This window comes from Truncatella angustata, assembly GCF_020726525.1.
Source record: "Truncatella angustata strain MPI-SDFR-AT-0073 chromosome Unknown BKA67scaffold_5, whole genome shotgun sequence".
NCBI lineage: Eukaryota > Fungi > Ascomycota > Sordariomycetes > Amphisphaeriales > Sporocadaceae > Truncatella > Truncatella angustata.
Window position 1 is genome coordinate 2691309 of NW_025763385.1, and position 12972 is coordinate 2704280.

Genomic DNA, 12972 nt, shown 5'->3' on the forward strand with positions numbered 1-12972 from the left:
TTCTTTCGGGCTGTGGCTTCGAGTGATGCGCCAATGTGCTTTTGCTTCCATCAGAGGGAACAATATTGGCAGGACGATATGTAACGACGTGTAAGTCAGCATTCCCGTATTCAAAGCCGCTACATAACAAGTTTTGGAATCGCCTGACCGAAATGTACACACAAGTTTCATTTATTCAAATTCTTAATAACATAGAGATACATGATCTGCTTTTTAATAGCAAACACTGTTTCGGTTGGACTTGGTAGTGGAAATAAATCTATATTAACAAACGCAATGTTTAGTTTACTGTCTTTGCCATATCCTAGTCGTGAAGTCGATGGGTTTTTCGCTTTGAAACAACCACAATATCAACCATGCCAGTTTCACAGACAGCTCAGGGTTAACGCTCTTGTATTTAGTGGTATTGGGGAGGAGCTGAGCAGGAAACGCGGAGCTGGGTCTGGGGTGGCCCCACAGGGATATTTTTCTATAGATAGCGGTCAGCCTTTTTACAACGTCTTTGTTCTAGATTGTCTGCTCAAATCCTACCTGATTGGCAACGAGTTTAGTGACGCTGCCGTCAATCCCGTAAGCCGTGCAAGTAAAGCTGGCACGCCCTTCCATAGAGATGGAGGTGATGCTAAGATCGTTCTTGGTCTCCACGAACTGGTTATTCGCGACAACATACAATGTGTAGCCAGTATTGGCGGCAGCGCTGAAGGTGACAGGAACGCTGGGGAAGTGAGGTTCAGGCTCAGGCACAGGCTCAGGCATAGGACTAGCCGTGGTAAGCTCCAGGAGCAGAATGGTGGCAAGGTACGAGAACTGCATTTTTGACGGTTCGACCTGCAACAATTAATCAAGATGGCGTTCTTGCACCGATAATCTTATAGTTTACTGGTATTAAAGAATGAGATAAATGGACTTGACGTTATGAATTTTTTCAAAGTCCAATCAATGTTTTATATGTGTCGGATAGACTGATCACTTGATTATCGTCAATGATCTGAACAAATTTCCCCTTTCTCTTTCTTCGAATTGAGATGCTCCGAGAAAATTTCTCGGCATCATTCTTACGCGCCTCATTTTCTGTATACAGATTATGTTATTTACTATTTTCTGACTCTTTGCTTAAATTCTGTCCTCTCACGGTTTGATTGGCTATAATAAGATGGACCGCTCTAGACCCTCAACCATATACATCAGCTGTAAGGCTTAGCCTGAATGTAAGCAGGACCCTGATTCTTGATCTGGAACTCCCGACGTCACAGATGTGCGATAGAACACCGCCCAGCACTGGGTGGTGGGGCAGCTGAGGGGTCGGTCACCAAAGACCCGATCTCGTATGATGAACTGGCGGAGGGTCAGAGGCTGGTGACATCGTGTGGGGTCAAATCAGCTATCAATTATCATTGCGAAGTTCGCAACATTGCAGTCAAATCCGTGTCAGTCCTGAGCAGTAGTTCTTGTATGAAACGGAGATAATAAATCAGCTTGGTACAATTGTAGTATATCGTATACGGCCAGTGCACGGTCATTGGAAAGCCTTATGTTACATGTGGTTGTTGAACTCCATATTCGCAATATGCGGTAACGTAGTACGGATACCAAGAGTGGGTCGATCATGGATGTCATCTTGAAATCAAGGTTAAGCTCGCAGATGCAGATGCAGATAAGCATTTGATATGCTCTCTAGCAAATTGTTTGTTTGCACACTTGCCAGTAACTTGGACTTCCCGTCGAATTACAAGACCTTGCATAATTATACAGACGCTAAGTACTGAACAGTTTTCGGTCATACCGACTGACTCCGAAAAGTCGGACTACCATTCAGCAAGCCATCATCAACGGAGTCACCGAACAGATAGCTCTTATGACTTCTGGTACCAGTGACCCTCCTGGGCCTCTTCGTTGTTGTCTAACATATAAAGATGGTGTTATGCCAGATGGCTTCACACTATGTAAGCCAATACCTACTTTAGTCATACACTTATATAGTAGACGTTAGTATCACTTTCTCAATTGAGTGGCCAATACTCAATATGAATCAGCATCAGACTTTGACTGCGGCGGACACTTTCTCGTGGCTGCCGAATGACCAAGCAGCAATGAGTCCTTCCCAAACGGCCGGGGTGGACAATGAAGACTGGACCCAGATTGCCGACCTGACTCTTCGGAGGCGAATACAGAATCGGATTGCTCAGCGTAACTACCGTATGTTTTGGAGATATTTCTGATAGACCAAGAGAAGTCTAACTAATAAGTACAGGCAACAAGCTCAAGAGGCGACTACAGGACCTAGAGTCATCGGCTGCCAATGGATGCGCAAAGCCAGAACAGACAGCAAAAAGATATGACGAAATGTCTTCTACGAAAATCCGCAAGAAGAGGGTTACTCAAAAACATGTGTCTACACTTCAGTCTATGCCAATTTTGAAGTATGGAATGGATGGACTATTGTGCCCTCAAGCCCACAATAACAGGGACCAGTCATATCATTCTCTGTTCCCGTCTTTCTGGACAGGTGTTTCGCCTGATCAGATCAACTCACTGCCTTACGAATTCGTGCAGTATTATTCAGCCCCGACAATGACTGGAGCGTACTTTGGCTTCGCAGATATGGCTTCTCCTAGCGCACTATCTACACCTCCAAGCGGGCCAGAATGACAACAACATACGAACGAGGACGCTGCCAGCTAATGAAAGAGATGGGTCAAATTTGCTCGATAATCATGTTGTGGATAGTCAGCAAGTATTACCATTATCAGAAAGAAGAGACAAAATGATGGAGTATAGATTTCTTAGTTGAGCCGATGATGGTTTGTGTCCAGGCATTTTCAGGCAGCATCAATAGCATTTTTATGAATCACCTTTAAAAACTACTTATACTTTCGTTGATTACTGCTTTCTCACGATATCGTTGTTTAGCACAACTTAAGTTTAAACTAAACTTATATACAGCAGCTTTCTTTCCAATATGGGCTATTCCATGGGCTGAATTCATAGGGCTAATGCTCGCTCTTACCTCTAGACTAATGAAATATAACACTAACTATGCTCACAATATCATTTACACATGAATAGATTAACATATCAAAAGCCTACATGGATTAGAGCCCTCAAGAAGGATACTATTATAGCACAAAACTCGAGATGTAGCAACTAGCCAAGGTTATTAAAGTTTGGAAGGTAATTAAGTTAGTGCTTACGATTCATGAAGAAGTTGTTCACTGGCACCAGTAATCGTTGACTATAGGAACAAGGGGATGAAGGAGGCTAAACATGAAAGGCGGCGCTCTCCGAAATCTCGCATGACGGCGGAGCGGTGAGCAATGTCGAAGACCGCTGGGCGGAGTACCCACGTTCGGATACTTCTGATGCCGCCAAGCGATTGCCAAGCTTTACCAGGGATCGTACAATCATGCCCCAGAGACATAGAGACACAAGACGGCGCGCGTGTGCGGCTGCTCCAAGTCGAGCTGGGGCAGTGCCTGATCCTCGACTAAGCCATACCAACCACCGACCGCAGAGGATATACGCTCTGCAAGGATACGTGGATAGGTCCCGGCGCCTGCACATTGTACTTCGTCAGGCTGCGCGCGGTCAACTGGGCAGACCTTACCAGCAAGGGCTCAACCGCCACTTCTGCACCTCGAAAGATTGCTCCTGTGGAAAGTGACCCGTTCCAACCAGTGGGGACTCTTGGATCGGTTATAGGTGTAAAGTCCCCAGGAACCAGTCATTCTTCGACGGATGCACAGGGGTTGGCGCTAGTTAACTGACGAACAACACACGGACAACTATAAACATGTTCCTACATCCGCAATTAGTTAGATACTACGACATTCATATCAATTAAGAGAGCGTGATTTGCGCGAGCTGGTGTTCTGTGGTCTCTCTTAAGGTTGACATGAATTTCTGTCAAGTCATCTAATCAGTGTAGTGCTAATAAAAGTAATCATACTATAAGCACATCGGTGCATATCAGTTCCGAAAACCGAGTCCTGAGAGATGCAATGAGAGTAGATCACACGGGTTCCAATTATAAACAGATAGCTTCGTCCCCTACTGTAACCAAAACTATTGCCACGTGATAAAGAGTTCTACATATACCTTCCCGGCCTTTACTGTACATGTGCAAACCATCCACCTTGGTTCGGGACTACTAATAATACCAATAGCACGATTGCTCGCCGTTCAAATATACGGGAAGGCTTGATGTTCAACTTGATGACATCATGATGTTCCCATGTTCCCCAAAGAGTATTCGATCAGTACTTACTCCCTGATGCTTTTGACTAGATGGAGGGCTCCGTTCAATTTGGTCTGCAAGAAGTGGAATCCTTGAGCATCTTAATTTATTGAGCGAATTCAATTGTTGAAACTTTCACCGCACAACTCGTCAAGATGATCGAGCAGATGGCATTTTCCGCTTCACACAAAGCCCGTAACCCGCGCACCACTTTGGCCCGTTGACCTGTGAGTCTCTCAAGATCCTCTATAACAATCATTACGCCACATGGAAACCATTTCCGGTCGTATGGCGGCTGTGAGCAGTTAGAAAGATGAACATATAGAGCCATTTGACCAAGATCAAGGCGACAGAGAACAAAGACTAGAACCTCCATGGTCAGATTCTGAAACCGTCTCTCAGTGCTGTTGGCGTGACATGTAGCCGGGAGTCTCCGTGACCCCCGGCGAAAAACTCTTCAATACGCATCTGCTCTAGACGGAATTCATACCCCTTCAAAAATGTCTTGGCATGTTGACCTTCCTAGATAGGTAACCTATTGTGTATCGAGTTTCCTATTTAGAGAGACATGCGAGCAATGTACCCTTTATTTAATTTCTCGGTTCCTATCTGTAAATAAATAGAGTATTATTGGTTGTTTAATTTGTTAATGTGGTAATTTAAATGATCTTTAAAGTTCGTCTAAAAGCTTCGCCCACGTGAGCACACACCGCATAGTGCACGAAGATAAGCCTTTGAAGCCCGCCGCACCTGATGAAACGTTGACGGATATATGTTCTGAGCAGTGTTGCCTGATTTCCCAATGCTCACGATGAGCTCTTTCCGTAAACAATGGAGTAGAGTGTTCTCGAACTGATTTTCGTGATTGAAATCGTTGAATTTCGGGCCAGTCAACTTGAGGTGGGGCCTACGACTCCAACACAATCATAACGATTATGTAAAGTCTGGCACTGGAATCACCTCACGCACAATCAGGTAACTGAACCAGTTATAGTGCCAAGATGGTATATCTCAACGCGCTCCTCGTCTATTCTAGCGCGACGCTGGCTTTTGCGGCGGGCTCTAGTGACCCCGTACAATACCCTACTGCTACTATAGACTCGGGTGTCATTATCGGCACAACCACCGTATTACCATCAGCAACGAGCACAGTCCATAAGTTTCTCAGCGTCCCTTTTGCCTCACCTCCTGAGCGTTTCCGCCCTTCTCAACCGCTTCAGCCATGGGAATTTCCGTACAATGCCACAACCAAATACAATGTGGCCTGTTACCAGAATTATATATACTCCGACGCGACCCGCGAAAATCTGATGAGATTGGTCATTGGGGATGCTCCGCCGCCCCAGGAAAGCGAAGACTGTCTAACCCTCGATGTTTTTGCCCCTGCCCCGGCAGCGAACGGGACCAAGAAGGCCGTTCTTTTCTGGATATACGGCGGCAGTTACCGGACTGGATCTAATAACAATCCCAGCTACGACGGTTCCAGCTTTGCCGCCAATCAAGACGTTGTTCTCGTCAGCGCAAACTACAGACTTAACTTGCATGGCTTTCCGGGGAACCCCGAGCTAAAGGCACCCGACCAGAACTTAGGGTAAGAATATACCATTGTCCTCAGATCCCCATATGTCTCAATCAGATTGTGCAGACTCCTTGACCTCCGCCTGGCCCTCGACTGGGTCCGTCAAAATATCGCAGCCTTCGGTGGTGATCCAGACAAAATCACATTGATCGGCCAGAGCGCAGGTGCCGCCATTGTCGATATGTTCGTCTCTGCTCCGCCGGATCCTTTGCCGTTCCGCGCAGCTATCATGGAATCGGGACAAGCGACATACAACGGCGGCGCTGCTAGTCCCGGTTGGGCTTGGAACGCAGTAGCTAAGGTCGTCAACTGTACAGGCGACGTCACCGCTGTATATGAGTGCATGCAAACGGCGCCGGCGGCGGCTCTGAAAAGAGCCGACGAGAACCATGGAATTTGGTTCGGACCTCCGGTCCAAGACGGTGTTACCTGGAGCAAGGCGCCACGCCGGAATCGACTAAACTCGACACAGGAGAAACCGCTCATGGCGCGCGTGCCCATCTTGATTGGCAGTACCGCCGACGAGGGCGCCATATATACGACCGGCGTGACCAGTGCCGTGGCTTTCCTCCAATCATACTACGGGCTCAGTTATGCGTCAGCGCAGGCGCTACTGGCCTACTACCCGATCGTGCCGGGCAGTAGAATCACATCAGAGGCGGACCGCGCCACTGCGGTCATGAGCGACTCCTCTTTCACGTGTCCCGCCCGGTTTGTGTACGACGACTCCACGGCGGTCGGAATCCCGGCCTGGCGATACTTCTGGGACGCCAGCTTCGTCAACTCTGAACTGGTTCCGGGGGCATATCACGCGTCCGAGATTCCGTTGGTTTTCGGCACCTATGACCGTGAGAACGCGACGGTGTTCCAGGCCGAGGTCAGCATCGCGATGCAAAAAGCCTGGGCGGACTTTGCCAAGGACCCCGTTGTGGGCCCGGGATGGGACAGGACCAAAGTTGCGTTGTTTGGTGGCGATGCAAAGCCTGGGGAGAGCGATGATGGCCGGCCGGTAATGGAGATGGTCGATAGAAACTGGATGGACACGAGGTGCTCTCTATATAAGCCCTGATATTCAAAGATGATGATACATTTAGAGAGCCTAGCATATGATCATTTACTCACTATGCTCTGCCATAAAGATAGGCCTCAGTCTCAATAACGGAGTTTCAACGCCACAGATTCTTACCTTGACTCCGAGACGCTTCCTAGACTTTGCGAGATCGCTCACGTCGCTAGCGTCAACCCCCGATGTATGTCCCATATCCCCTGCCAAGCAAGTTCTTAGAGAGTCGTGAACTTTTATGTAAGCTTCTGCATTAACTAGAAGCATTTGTCCTAATTGTCACAACGAGGCGCAATAATTCCTTGAGTATGGAGCTGCAGGGCCGACAGAGCGCCAAAGCACCTAGCAAACCCTTATAGATGGACAGCTCCTCATGATCTACAGGGTAGAATGACATATGCAGTTATGAACGTGAAGTATTTATCGTAGGGCTAAGTGTGCAAGTTATCAAACTGCAATAAATATAGCCATTTCATGCTTGCCGCCAGGGGTCAGCGGCGGCAGGCGTCCAACCACGCGTAACGGCGCTCTGTCTCGTTTGTGTGTGGCCAACGGAGGCCTTCATTATCTATCACCGCCTTGAATTCGAACGTGCAATCAAAATTGCAGATGATTGAGGCAGTGCAACGGCGCGATGAATATCACGATATGCCTGTGAGTTTTCTCGTGCACAGAACGTGTCCCGCAGATGCAGCCCCACCTCTGAACAAAAGTTTTTCACAATACGGATCCGTACAACAAGCAATGAGCAACTAGAAACCGAAACCACAACCCCAACCCAGGGAGCCTTGAGTCCCTTGACAGCAGCTTAGGGTCTCCAAGGCGGCGTCCTCTCGGTGACTCAAGGGCAGTAGGGTAATGAGCACGGTGAGATGTGACATCACCGGCTAACAGGGAAGAAAGTACTGCAATCAAGGCCCCCAGGCCCCTGACATTTGCGGGTCTAGCGCCATCTGTCGAGCCGCCGATCTGGGAGCCGTTGCGTTTTAGCGACAAATCAAGCATATTGCGATCGTCAGGTTCCTGGATTAGCACGAGCTGCAAAAAACCCTGAAACGGCTTGCACGGTCGGTTTCACACCGCGAGGTTCAACCCCCCCCCCCCCCCCCCCCCAAAGGAGATCGTCGCCCGCATGTGATTGCAAGTGAAATGAAAACCGCTTTGGAGAAGGTCGCGGATTGCCCATTCTCAGCTGTCATGGCATTTCGTTCTTTGATTATCTCATTTGTCGGCGATTGAGAGCCTACGAGCGCATATACCCAACAATACTGCCTCACCCGCGCTCCCACCGAAAGGAGTATTTAATGGAACATTGGCTCGGCAGTCCTCGATTCACATCACCACTATTAGGAGGTGATGCACCGCAAACCCAACTCTGGAAATGGTCATCGCGTCGTGAGAGCATAGCCGCCAGTCGCACCTCGCCTGCCACCACCGACATGTCTCGACGCAATGTATACTGGGTGCCGGTGAAGAAGCGGCAAGTCGACAGCATCATCGAGACCCACAATGCGATTCTCAAACGCCAAAACATCCCCAAGCTCGACGGCCCTTCCACGGCGGGCGTGATAGCAGCCGTTGTGATTTTTGTGTTGGCCATCATGGGGATGATGATCTTCCTGATATGGAGACATTCACGTTATCAGAAGAAGATGATTTCGCTGAAGCTGGAGGCAGAGGAGGTGACACAGGCGTCGGATGCAGGGAGAGAAATGGTGATGCACGCGAACAGAACGTTGGGACTCGTGCATAACCATTACAGGAGTGGCACGATAGAGGACAGAACCAAGCCGGCGGAGATTCAAATGATACGAGAGGTCGGCGATTGGGATCGACTCGGGACGGCCACGAGCCATAGAGTCGTGGAAGATGATGACAGAAGTTTCAGAACGGCGGCAGCGAGTATAAGAACTCACAGAGACAGCGCCGTATAGACAGGATGGGACATTGAGCCACAAAGACATTATTATACAATACCACATTTTCTTATTGCTACCCAGCTAAATCATATCAGAGAATCGCGCCCATCGCATCGTGCTACCTGTAACAGCTCAACTTTATATTAATATTCATGGCGATAGCTCTAAATAAAATCGCTCTAACTCCCCGGCTTCTATACATTTTGCCTTCAATGTAGGCAGGTTGCTCTTGTCCAAAACCATACGTTTGAGATCAATAGGCTGATTTCCAGCTTGCTCCACCCGGGAGGTGCTGTAATGACGCTCATTTTATGAGAAGGCATAAATATTCTATTGTGAGTGACGTGGTTGACTAGAACGAAGTATTCCAAGCTCAAATGTGACTCCGTGGTTGGGCGACCAGGAAGTTTTGAAGCTATGATGAAGTGATGATGGTGTGCGCGTCATATTTAAACTGAGAAGAAAAGGATAACAGAAAATTTAGGAAGGAAAGAAGAAACGTATGTTGTAACTCTGCATGTAGGGATGGACGGTAATTCTGCAATTCCCAGCGTTTTTGACCAACTGTTGGAATAGAAGCTCACTCTAAGTAGTTGAAGTGAGCTTGGAGCTTGGAGCTTTCGCAACGTATTTATTGTGTAACCAAGTGAATATCAGAGATTGAGCGACGAAGGGCAACCTAAACGCTAATGAGGCTGGTTGGCTTATCTGCTCGCAAAAGTAGTAGGACATTACAAAGAGAAATTTCTGGTAGTCCAATTTCGTACATTTGGATGGGTTTCTGTCGCTCCATATATTAGGCGATCAATATTTTCTGCCATTGCAATGACCTATGATCAAACTCGTTGACACGTCGAATGTTCGTCTAACGATGCAATCACACTCAGAAGCTTAACGCTGGTTCAAGGATTGGAACGCGGTGAGAGCTCGTAAACATGAGATGCTAGGATATCAATGAGGTAGATATTTCTCTATTACTTGTTTTTGAATGCGAAGATGACTCATGTTTAAGACGCAGGTGCAGGTTTGTCACAAGCATCAAAACTGAGAGCTTCCTACGTTTGCACGGCAGGATGCTGTATAGCCGTGAAACTTAGAGATGAGTTGGACTGCGTAGTCAACTAAAGGTACTACCAACAACATAATCATTACTTGTCGTAGTGTTTTTTGCTGGCAAATGATCTTGCCTGTCTAAAAGAACGCTCGTATTGCACTCAAAACATTGCTATCCAGCCCAACATAATTCATGCCCGATCAATTATCATTCGGGAACCCATCCCGCAAATTGTCGTACTTTGTCGCCGGCTGCGCGAGACAATTTTCCCTCTGCTCGAGCGCCCTAAATCCACCTAGCGTATGTACTACGTTGCCGATGAGGCTCAGATCGCCCTCCTTGTCCGCGCTGCTCTCCCACCACATGGCGCCCCCCAAGCCTCGATCTCTGATGTACATGGCCTTGTGCCGGGCCATGTCCACCGTGTCGTAGCTCACCATGGTCCGCGTCGACGGGTTGTAGCAGTAGCTGGCGCCAGACTCGGCGTCGAACCTCTCCTCGGCGCCCTCGAGCGGCAGCTTCTTGTAGTCGAAGACTCCGTTCTCCCAGGTCCCTTCGCCCACGCCGCTGTAAGGACAGCCTGGGCCATCTGTTCCCTGGAAAGCGCGGCCGTAGATGGGCATGCCCAGCACGATCTTGTTGGCTGGGACTCCACGAGAGGTGTAGTAGTCTATGGCAGAGACAGTGCTGAAGGGCGTGCACCCAGGGTTGCTGCTGCAGGGAAACAGATTCGACTGATGGCCGGCGCTCTGATCCCAGCTGCCGGCAAAGTCGTAGGCCATGAGATTCCAGAAGTCGAGCAGACGATCCATGCGCGGCAGGTCAAGCTTCTCGTAGTTCTGAGCGCCAGCTGGACAGGCTACGGTGAGCTCAAAGTGGTATGGTGTTGGGAGTGTGCGGCTGTAGTTATCCATGGCGTCGCGGACCGCCTGCAGGAGGGCTACGTAGTCGGCGGCCTCGGCAGCGTTTTGTGGATACTCCCAGTCGATGTCGATGCCGTCAAAGCCGAGATTCTTGATGAGTTCAACACAGGAGTTGGCGAATGTGGCCCGACCTTGAGCTGTGGAAGCGGGCTGCTTGAAGTTGCTGCTGTAAGTCCAACCGCCGACGCTCAGGAGAATCTTGAGCTGTCGGTTCTTGCGCTTCAAGAGGTTGAGCTGCTTCAAGCAGCCATACAGGTTGGTGCCATTGTCATTCCATGAATCGTTCTCCCAATGGATATCGGTGTCAGCCCACGTGTCGGTAAGATACACCTCGCCTGATTCGGGTCTGACATTGGCGAAAGAATAGAGGACGTGGGTGAGCTTGTCCGCCGGCAGATCTTGTGGACGGTGCTTCCGACCGTAGATGGCCCAATTGACAAAGTAGGCTACCGAGCGGTAACCGTTTTCCGGTCCGCCACCCATATTTACTGGGGATTGGGTGCTAGAATATGAAAATGCGACTCTGTTGATAGAAGACAGTAGACTTGGAGCTATCCAAGTTGTGTGGAGAGTAAGGAGAAGCCCGAGACACCGAATAATCACAGAGACAAATGTGACGAAAGAGAGTCTTGCAAATGGCCTCGAATCACTACTCGGAACCCAGACTTTATATATAAATAAATAAAAATTGCCCAACGCTCTGCATTGCGCTTCGTGGGTACTGTGCTGTTAGTGGACAGCCCTGAATTCTGGTTGAGGGGCGTGGCTTGGAGCTTCATGCGTGGCGATGCATCTCATAGTGCACAACGCAGGAAGCTCTCTGAGCCGGCAGAACGGCACAAATGCTGGACCAATGTACCAGGGTTTATTAGTACCTACCGCATGCCTCTGAATGTGCCACGGGCCTCAGTTGAAAAGATTGACACATTGCTAGCAATAAAGGCCTTGCCGTCGCAGTGTAGACAATGTTGTGCAATTACGATGACGTCGGCCCCTGGCAGATTTGGTTGCGCCAACTATCCAGCCCTGCCAGGCACCACAATTCACAGAGGCAGCCAGTGACGCTTCGTGGCTAGTGATATGCACTGCCACGCAGAAGATGCTGGTTGTCAGCGTCCTGCCAAATCTAGGAAGCCTGGCACAACTCTACCCGCCAATGGTTGACGGCTAGCTGATTGGGTGCACTGAATACGGAGAAGACTACATGTGATAACAGCAGTGAATTGAATCGTAATACCCAAACCAGATTACAATTCTTCCCTTCAGATGATTGTCTTTGAGTAGTGACACGGCTATCTGCCACTTGACAGTTGGCTGGTTGGGAACAGGTGCCAAGAGCGCCGTCCCACTTCAGGTATGGTGATACCCCCGAGGGCGTGCGACGAACAACATAACAAGCAAATAGGTCACAGTCCACTCAGGAAAAGTGAAATTAGCGTAACATCGCCGAATAGCAACAAAAACTTTGCAATTGGTGAATCAAATCATAATTGGTCGATACATGCACTGTAGAAAGCAGGTCAAGTAGCGAGGATGTGTCTCGAAGGTAGTGTCAGATTGCCGGAGCTAGTCTACGGATTTATGCCACATCGACGCCAAATACATGTCGTGATCTCAAGAATCCACGTATTCTGTTACCCGTGCAATTTCCTACCCTTGTCGTGGCCTAGTCGAAGCGGATTTAAGGCTTGTCGAAGACGTAGGTCAGGTGGCAGCGACCACAGTATTGGCGGTCTTGCATGGCAGCCATGAAGACACCAGCACCGCACTGTAGGAAGAAGGGTTAGGGATTTGGTGACCGGTTTGGAAAGGAGGGTTAACTTACAGTCTCGGCCGGGCACTCACGTCGGAGACGCTCGATCTTGCCGTCACCGTCGACCTTGTAGTACTTGAGAACAGCCAACTTGGTCTTCTTGCGCTTGTGCTTGATCTTCTTGGGGGTGGTGTAGACCTTCTTCTTCCTCTTCTTACCACCACCACGGAGCCGTAGCACGAGGTGGAGGGTGGACTCCTTCTGGATGTTGTAGTCGCTCAGAGTACGGCCATCCTCGAGTTGCTTGCCAGCGAAGATGAGACGCTGCTGGTCCGGGGGAATTCCCTCCTTGTCCTGGATCTTGGACTTGACGTTGTCGATGGTGTCGGAAGACTCCACCTCAAGGGTGATAGTCTTACCCGTAAGGGTCTTGACGAAGATCTGCAT

At 49.0% G+C, this 12972-nt stretch overlaps 6 protein-coding genes across 6 annotated transcripts; 3 read left to right on the plus strand and 3 right to left on the minus strand.

Annotated features, from left to right (window-relative positions):
* Window positions 1–397: 397 nt before the first annotated feature.
* On the minus strand, window positions 398–813 carry BKA67DRAFT_659955 (uncharacterized protein; the record flags this gene model as incomplete). The annotated part of the gene is made up of 2 exons (XM_046107540.1): window positions 398–469; window positions 532–813. 2 exons carry the CDS (start codon window positions 811–813, stop codon window positions 398–400), a joined length of 354 nt encoding a protein of 117 aa, XP_045957607.1.
* An 835-nt stretch (window positions 814–1648) lies between these two features.
* BKA67DRAFT_569206 (uncharacterized protein) lies at window positions 1649–2853 on the plus strand. Its single transcript, XM_046103095.1, has 3 exons — window positions 1649–1704; window positions 1771–2196; window positions 2252–2853. The coding sequence occupies exons 2-3, from the start codon at window positions 2025–2027 to the stop codon at window positions 2647–2649; spliced, it is 570 nt and encodes a 189-aa protein (XP_045957608.1). The 5' UTR covers window positions 1649–1704; window positions 1771–2024; the 3' UTR covers window positions 2650–2853.
* A 2062-nt stretch (window positions 2854–4915) lies between these two features.
* BKA67DRAFT_569208 (Carboxylesterase) lies at window positions 4916–6926 on the plus strand. The gene is made up of 2 exons (XM_046103096.1): window positions 4916–5825; window positions 5880–6926. The coding sequence occupies exons 1-2, from the start codon at window positions 5236–5238 to the stop codon at window positions 6880–6882; spliced, it is 1593 nt and encodes a 530-aa protein (XP_045957609.1). The 5' UTR covers window positions 4916–5235; the 3' UTR covers window positions 6883–6926.
* A 1058-nt stretch (window positions 6927–7984) lies between these two features.
* Window positions 7985–8869, plus strand: BKA67DRAFT_569211 (uncharacterized protein). Its single transcript, XM_046103097.1, has one exon. It carries the CDS (start codon window positions 8181–8183, stop codon window positions 8808–8810), a length of 630 nt encoding a protein of 209 aa, XP_045957610.1. The 5' UTR covers window positions 7985–8180; the 3' UTR covers window positions 8811–8869.
* A 1180-nt stretch (window positions 8870–10049) lies between these two features.
* On the minus strand, window positions 10050–11255 carry BKA67DRAFT_593273 (chitinase; the record flags this gene model as incomplete). The annotated part of the gene is made up of 1 exon (XM_046104927.1): window positions 10050–11255. One exon carries the CDS (start codon window positions 11253–11255, stop codon window positions 10050–10052), a length of 1206 nt encoding a protein of 401 aa, XP_045957611.1.
* Window positions 11256–12453: 1198 nt separating this feature from the next.
* Window positions 12454–12972, minus strand: BKA67DRAFT_593274 (ubiquitin-40S ribosomal protein S27a; the record flags this gene model as incomplete). Its single annotated transcript, XM_046104928.1, has 2 exons — window positions 12454–12540; window positions 12598–12972. The coding sequence occupies 2 exons, from the start codon at window positions 12970–12972 to the stop codon at window positions 12454–12456; spliced, it is 462 nt and encodes a 153-aa protein (XP_045957612.1).

Bases quoted from the DNA above. Each gene is read 5' to 3' on its own strand.
- BKA67DRAFT_569206 (XM_046103095.1), top strand. From the start codon at position 2,025: ATGAATCAGCATCAGACTTTGACTGCGGCGGACACTTTCTCGTGGCTG. The intron at 2,197-2,251 runs GTATGTTTTGGA...TAATAAGTACAG, and splicing joins GATTGCTCAGCGTAACTACC to GCAACAAGCTCAAGAGGCGA.
- BKA67DRAFT_569208 (XM_046103096.1), top strand. From the start codon at position 5,236: ATGGTATATCTCAACGCGCTCCTCGTCTATTCTAGCGCGACGCTGGCT. The intron at 5,826-5,879 runs GTAAGAATATAC...CAGATTGTGCAG, and splicing joins GCACCCGACCAGAACTTAGG to ACTCCTTGACCTCCGCCTGG.
- BKA67DRAFT_569211 (XM_046103097.1), top strand. From the start codon at position 8,181: ATGGAACATTGGCTCGGCAGTCCTCGATTCACATCACCACTATTAGGA.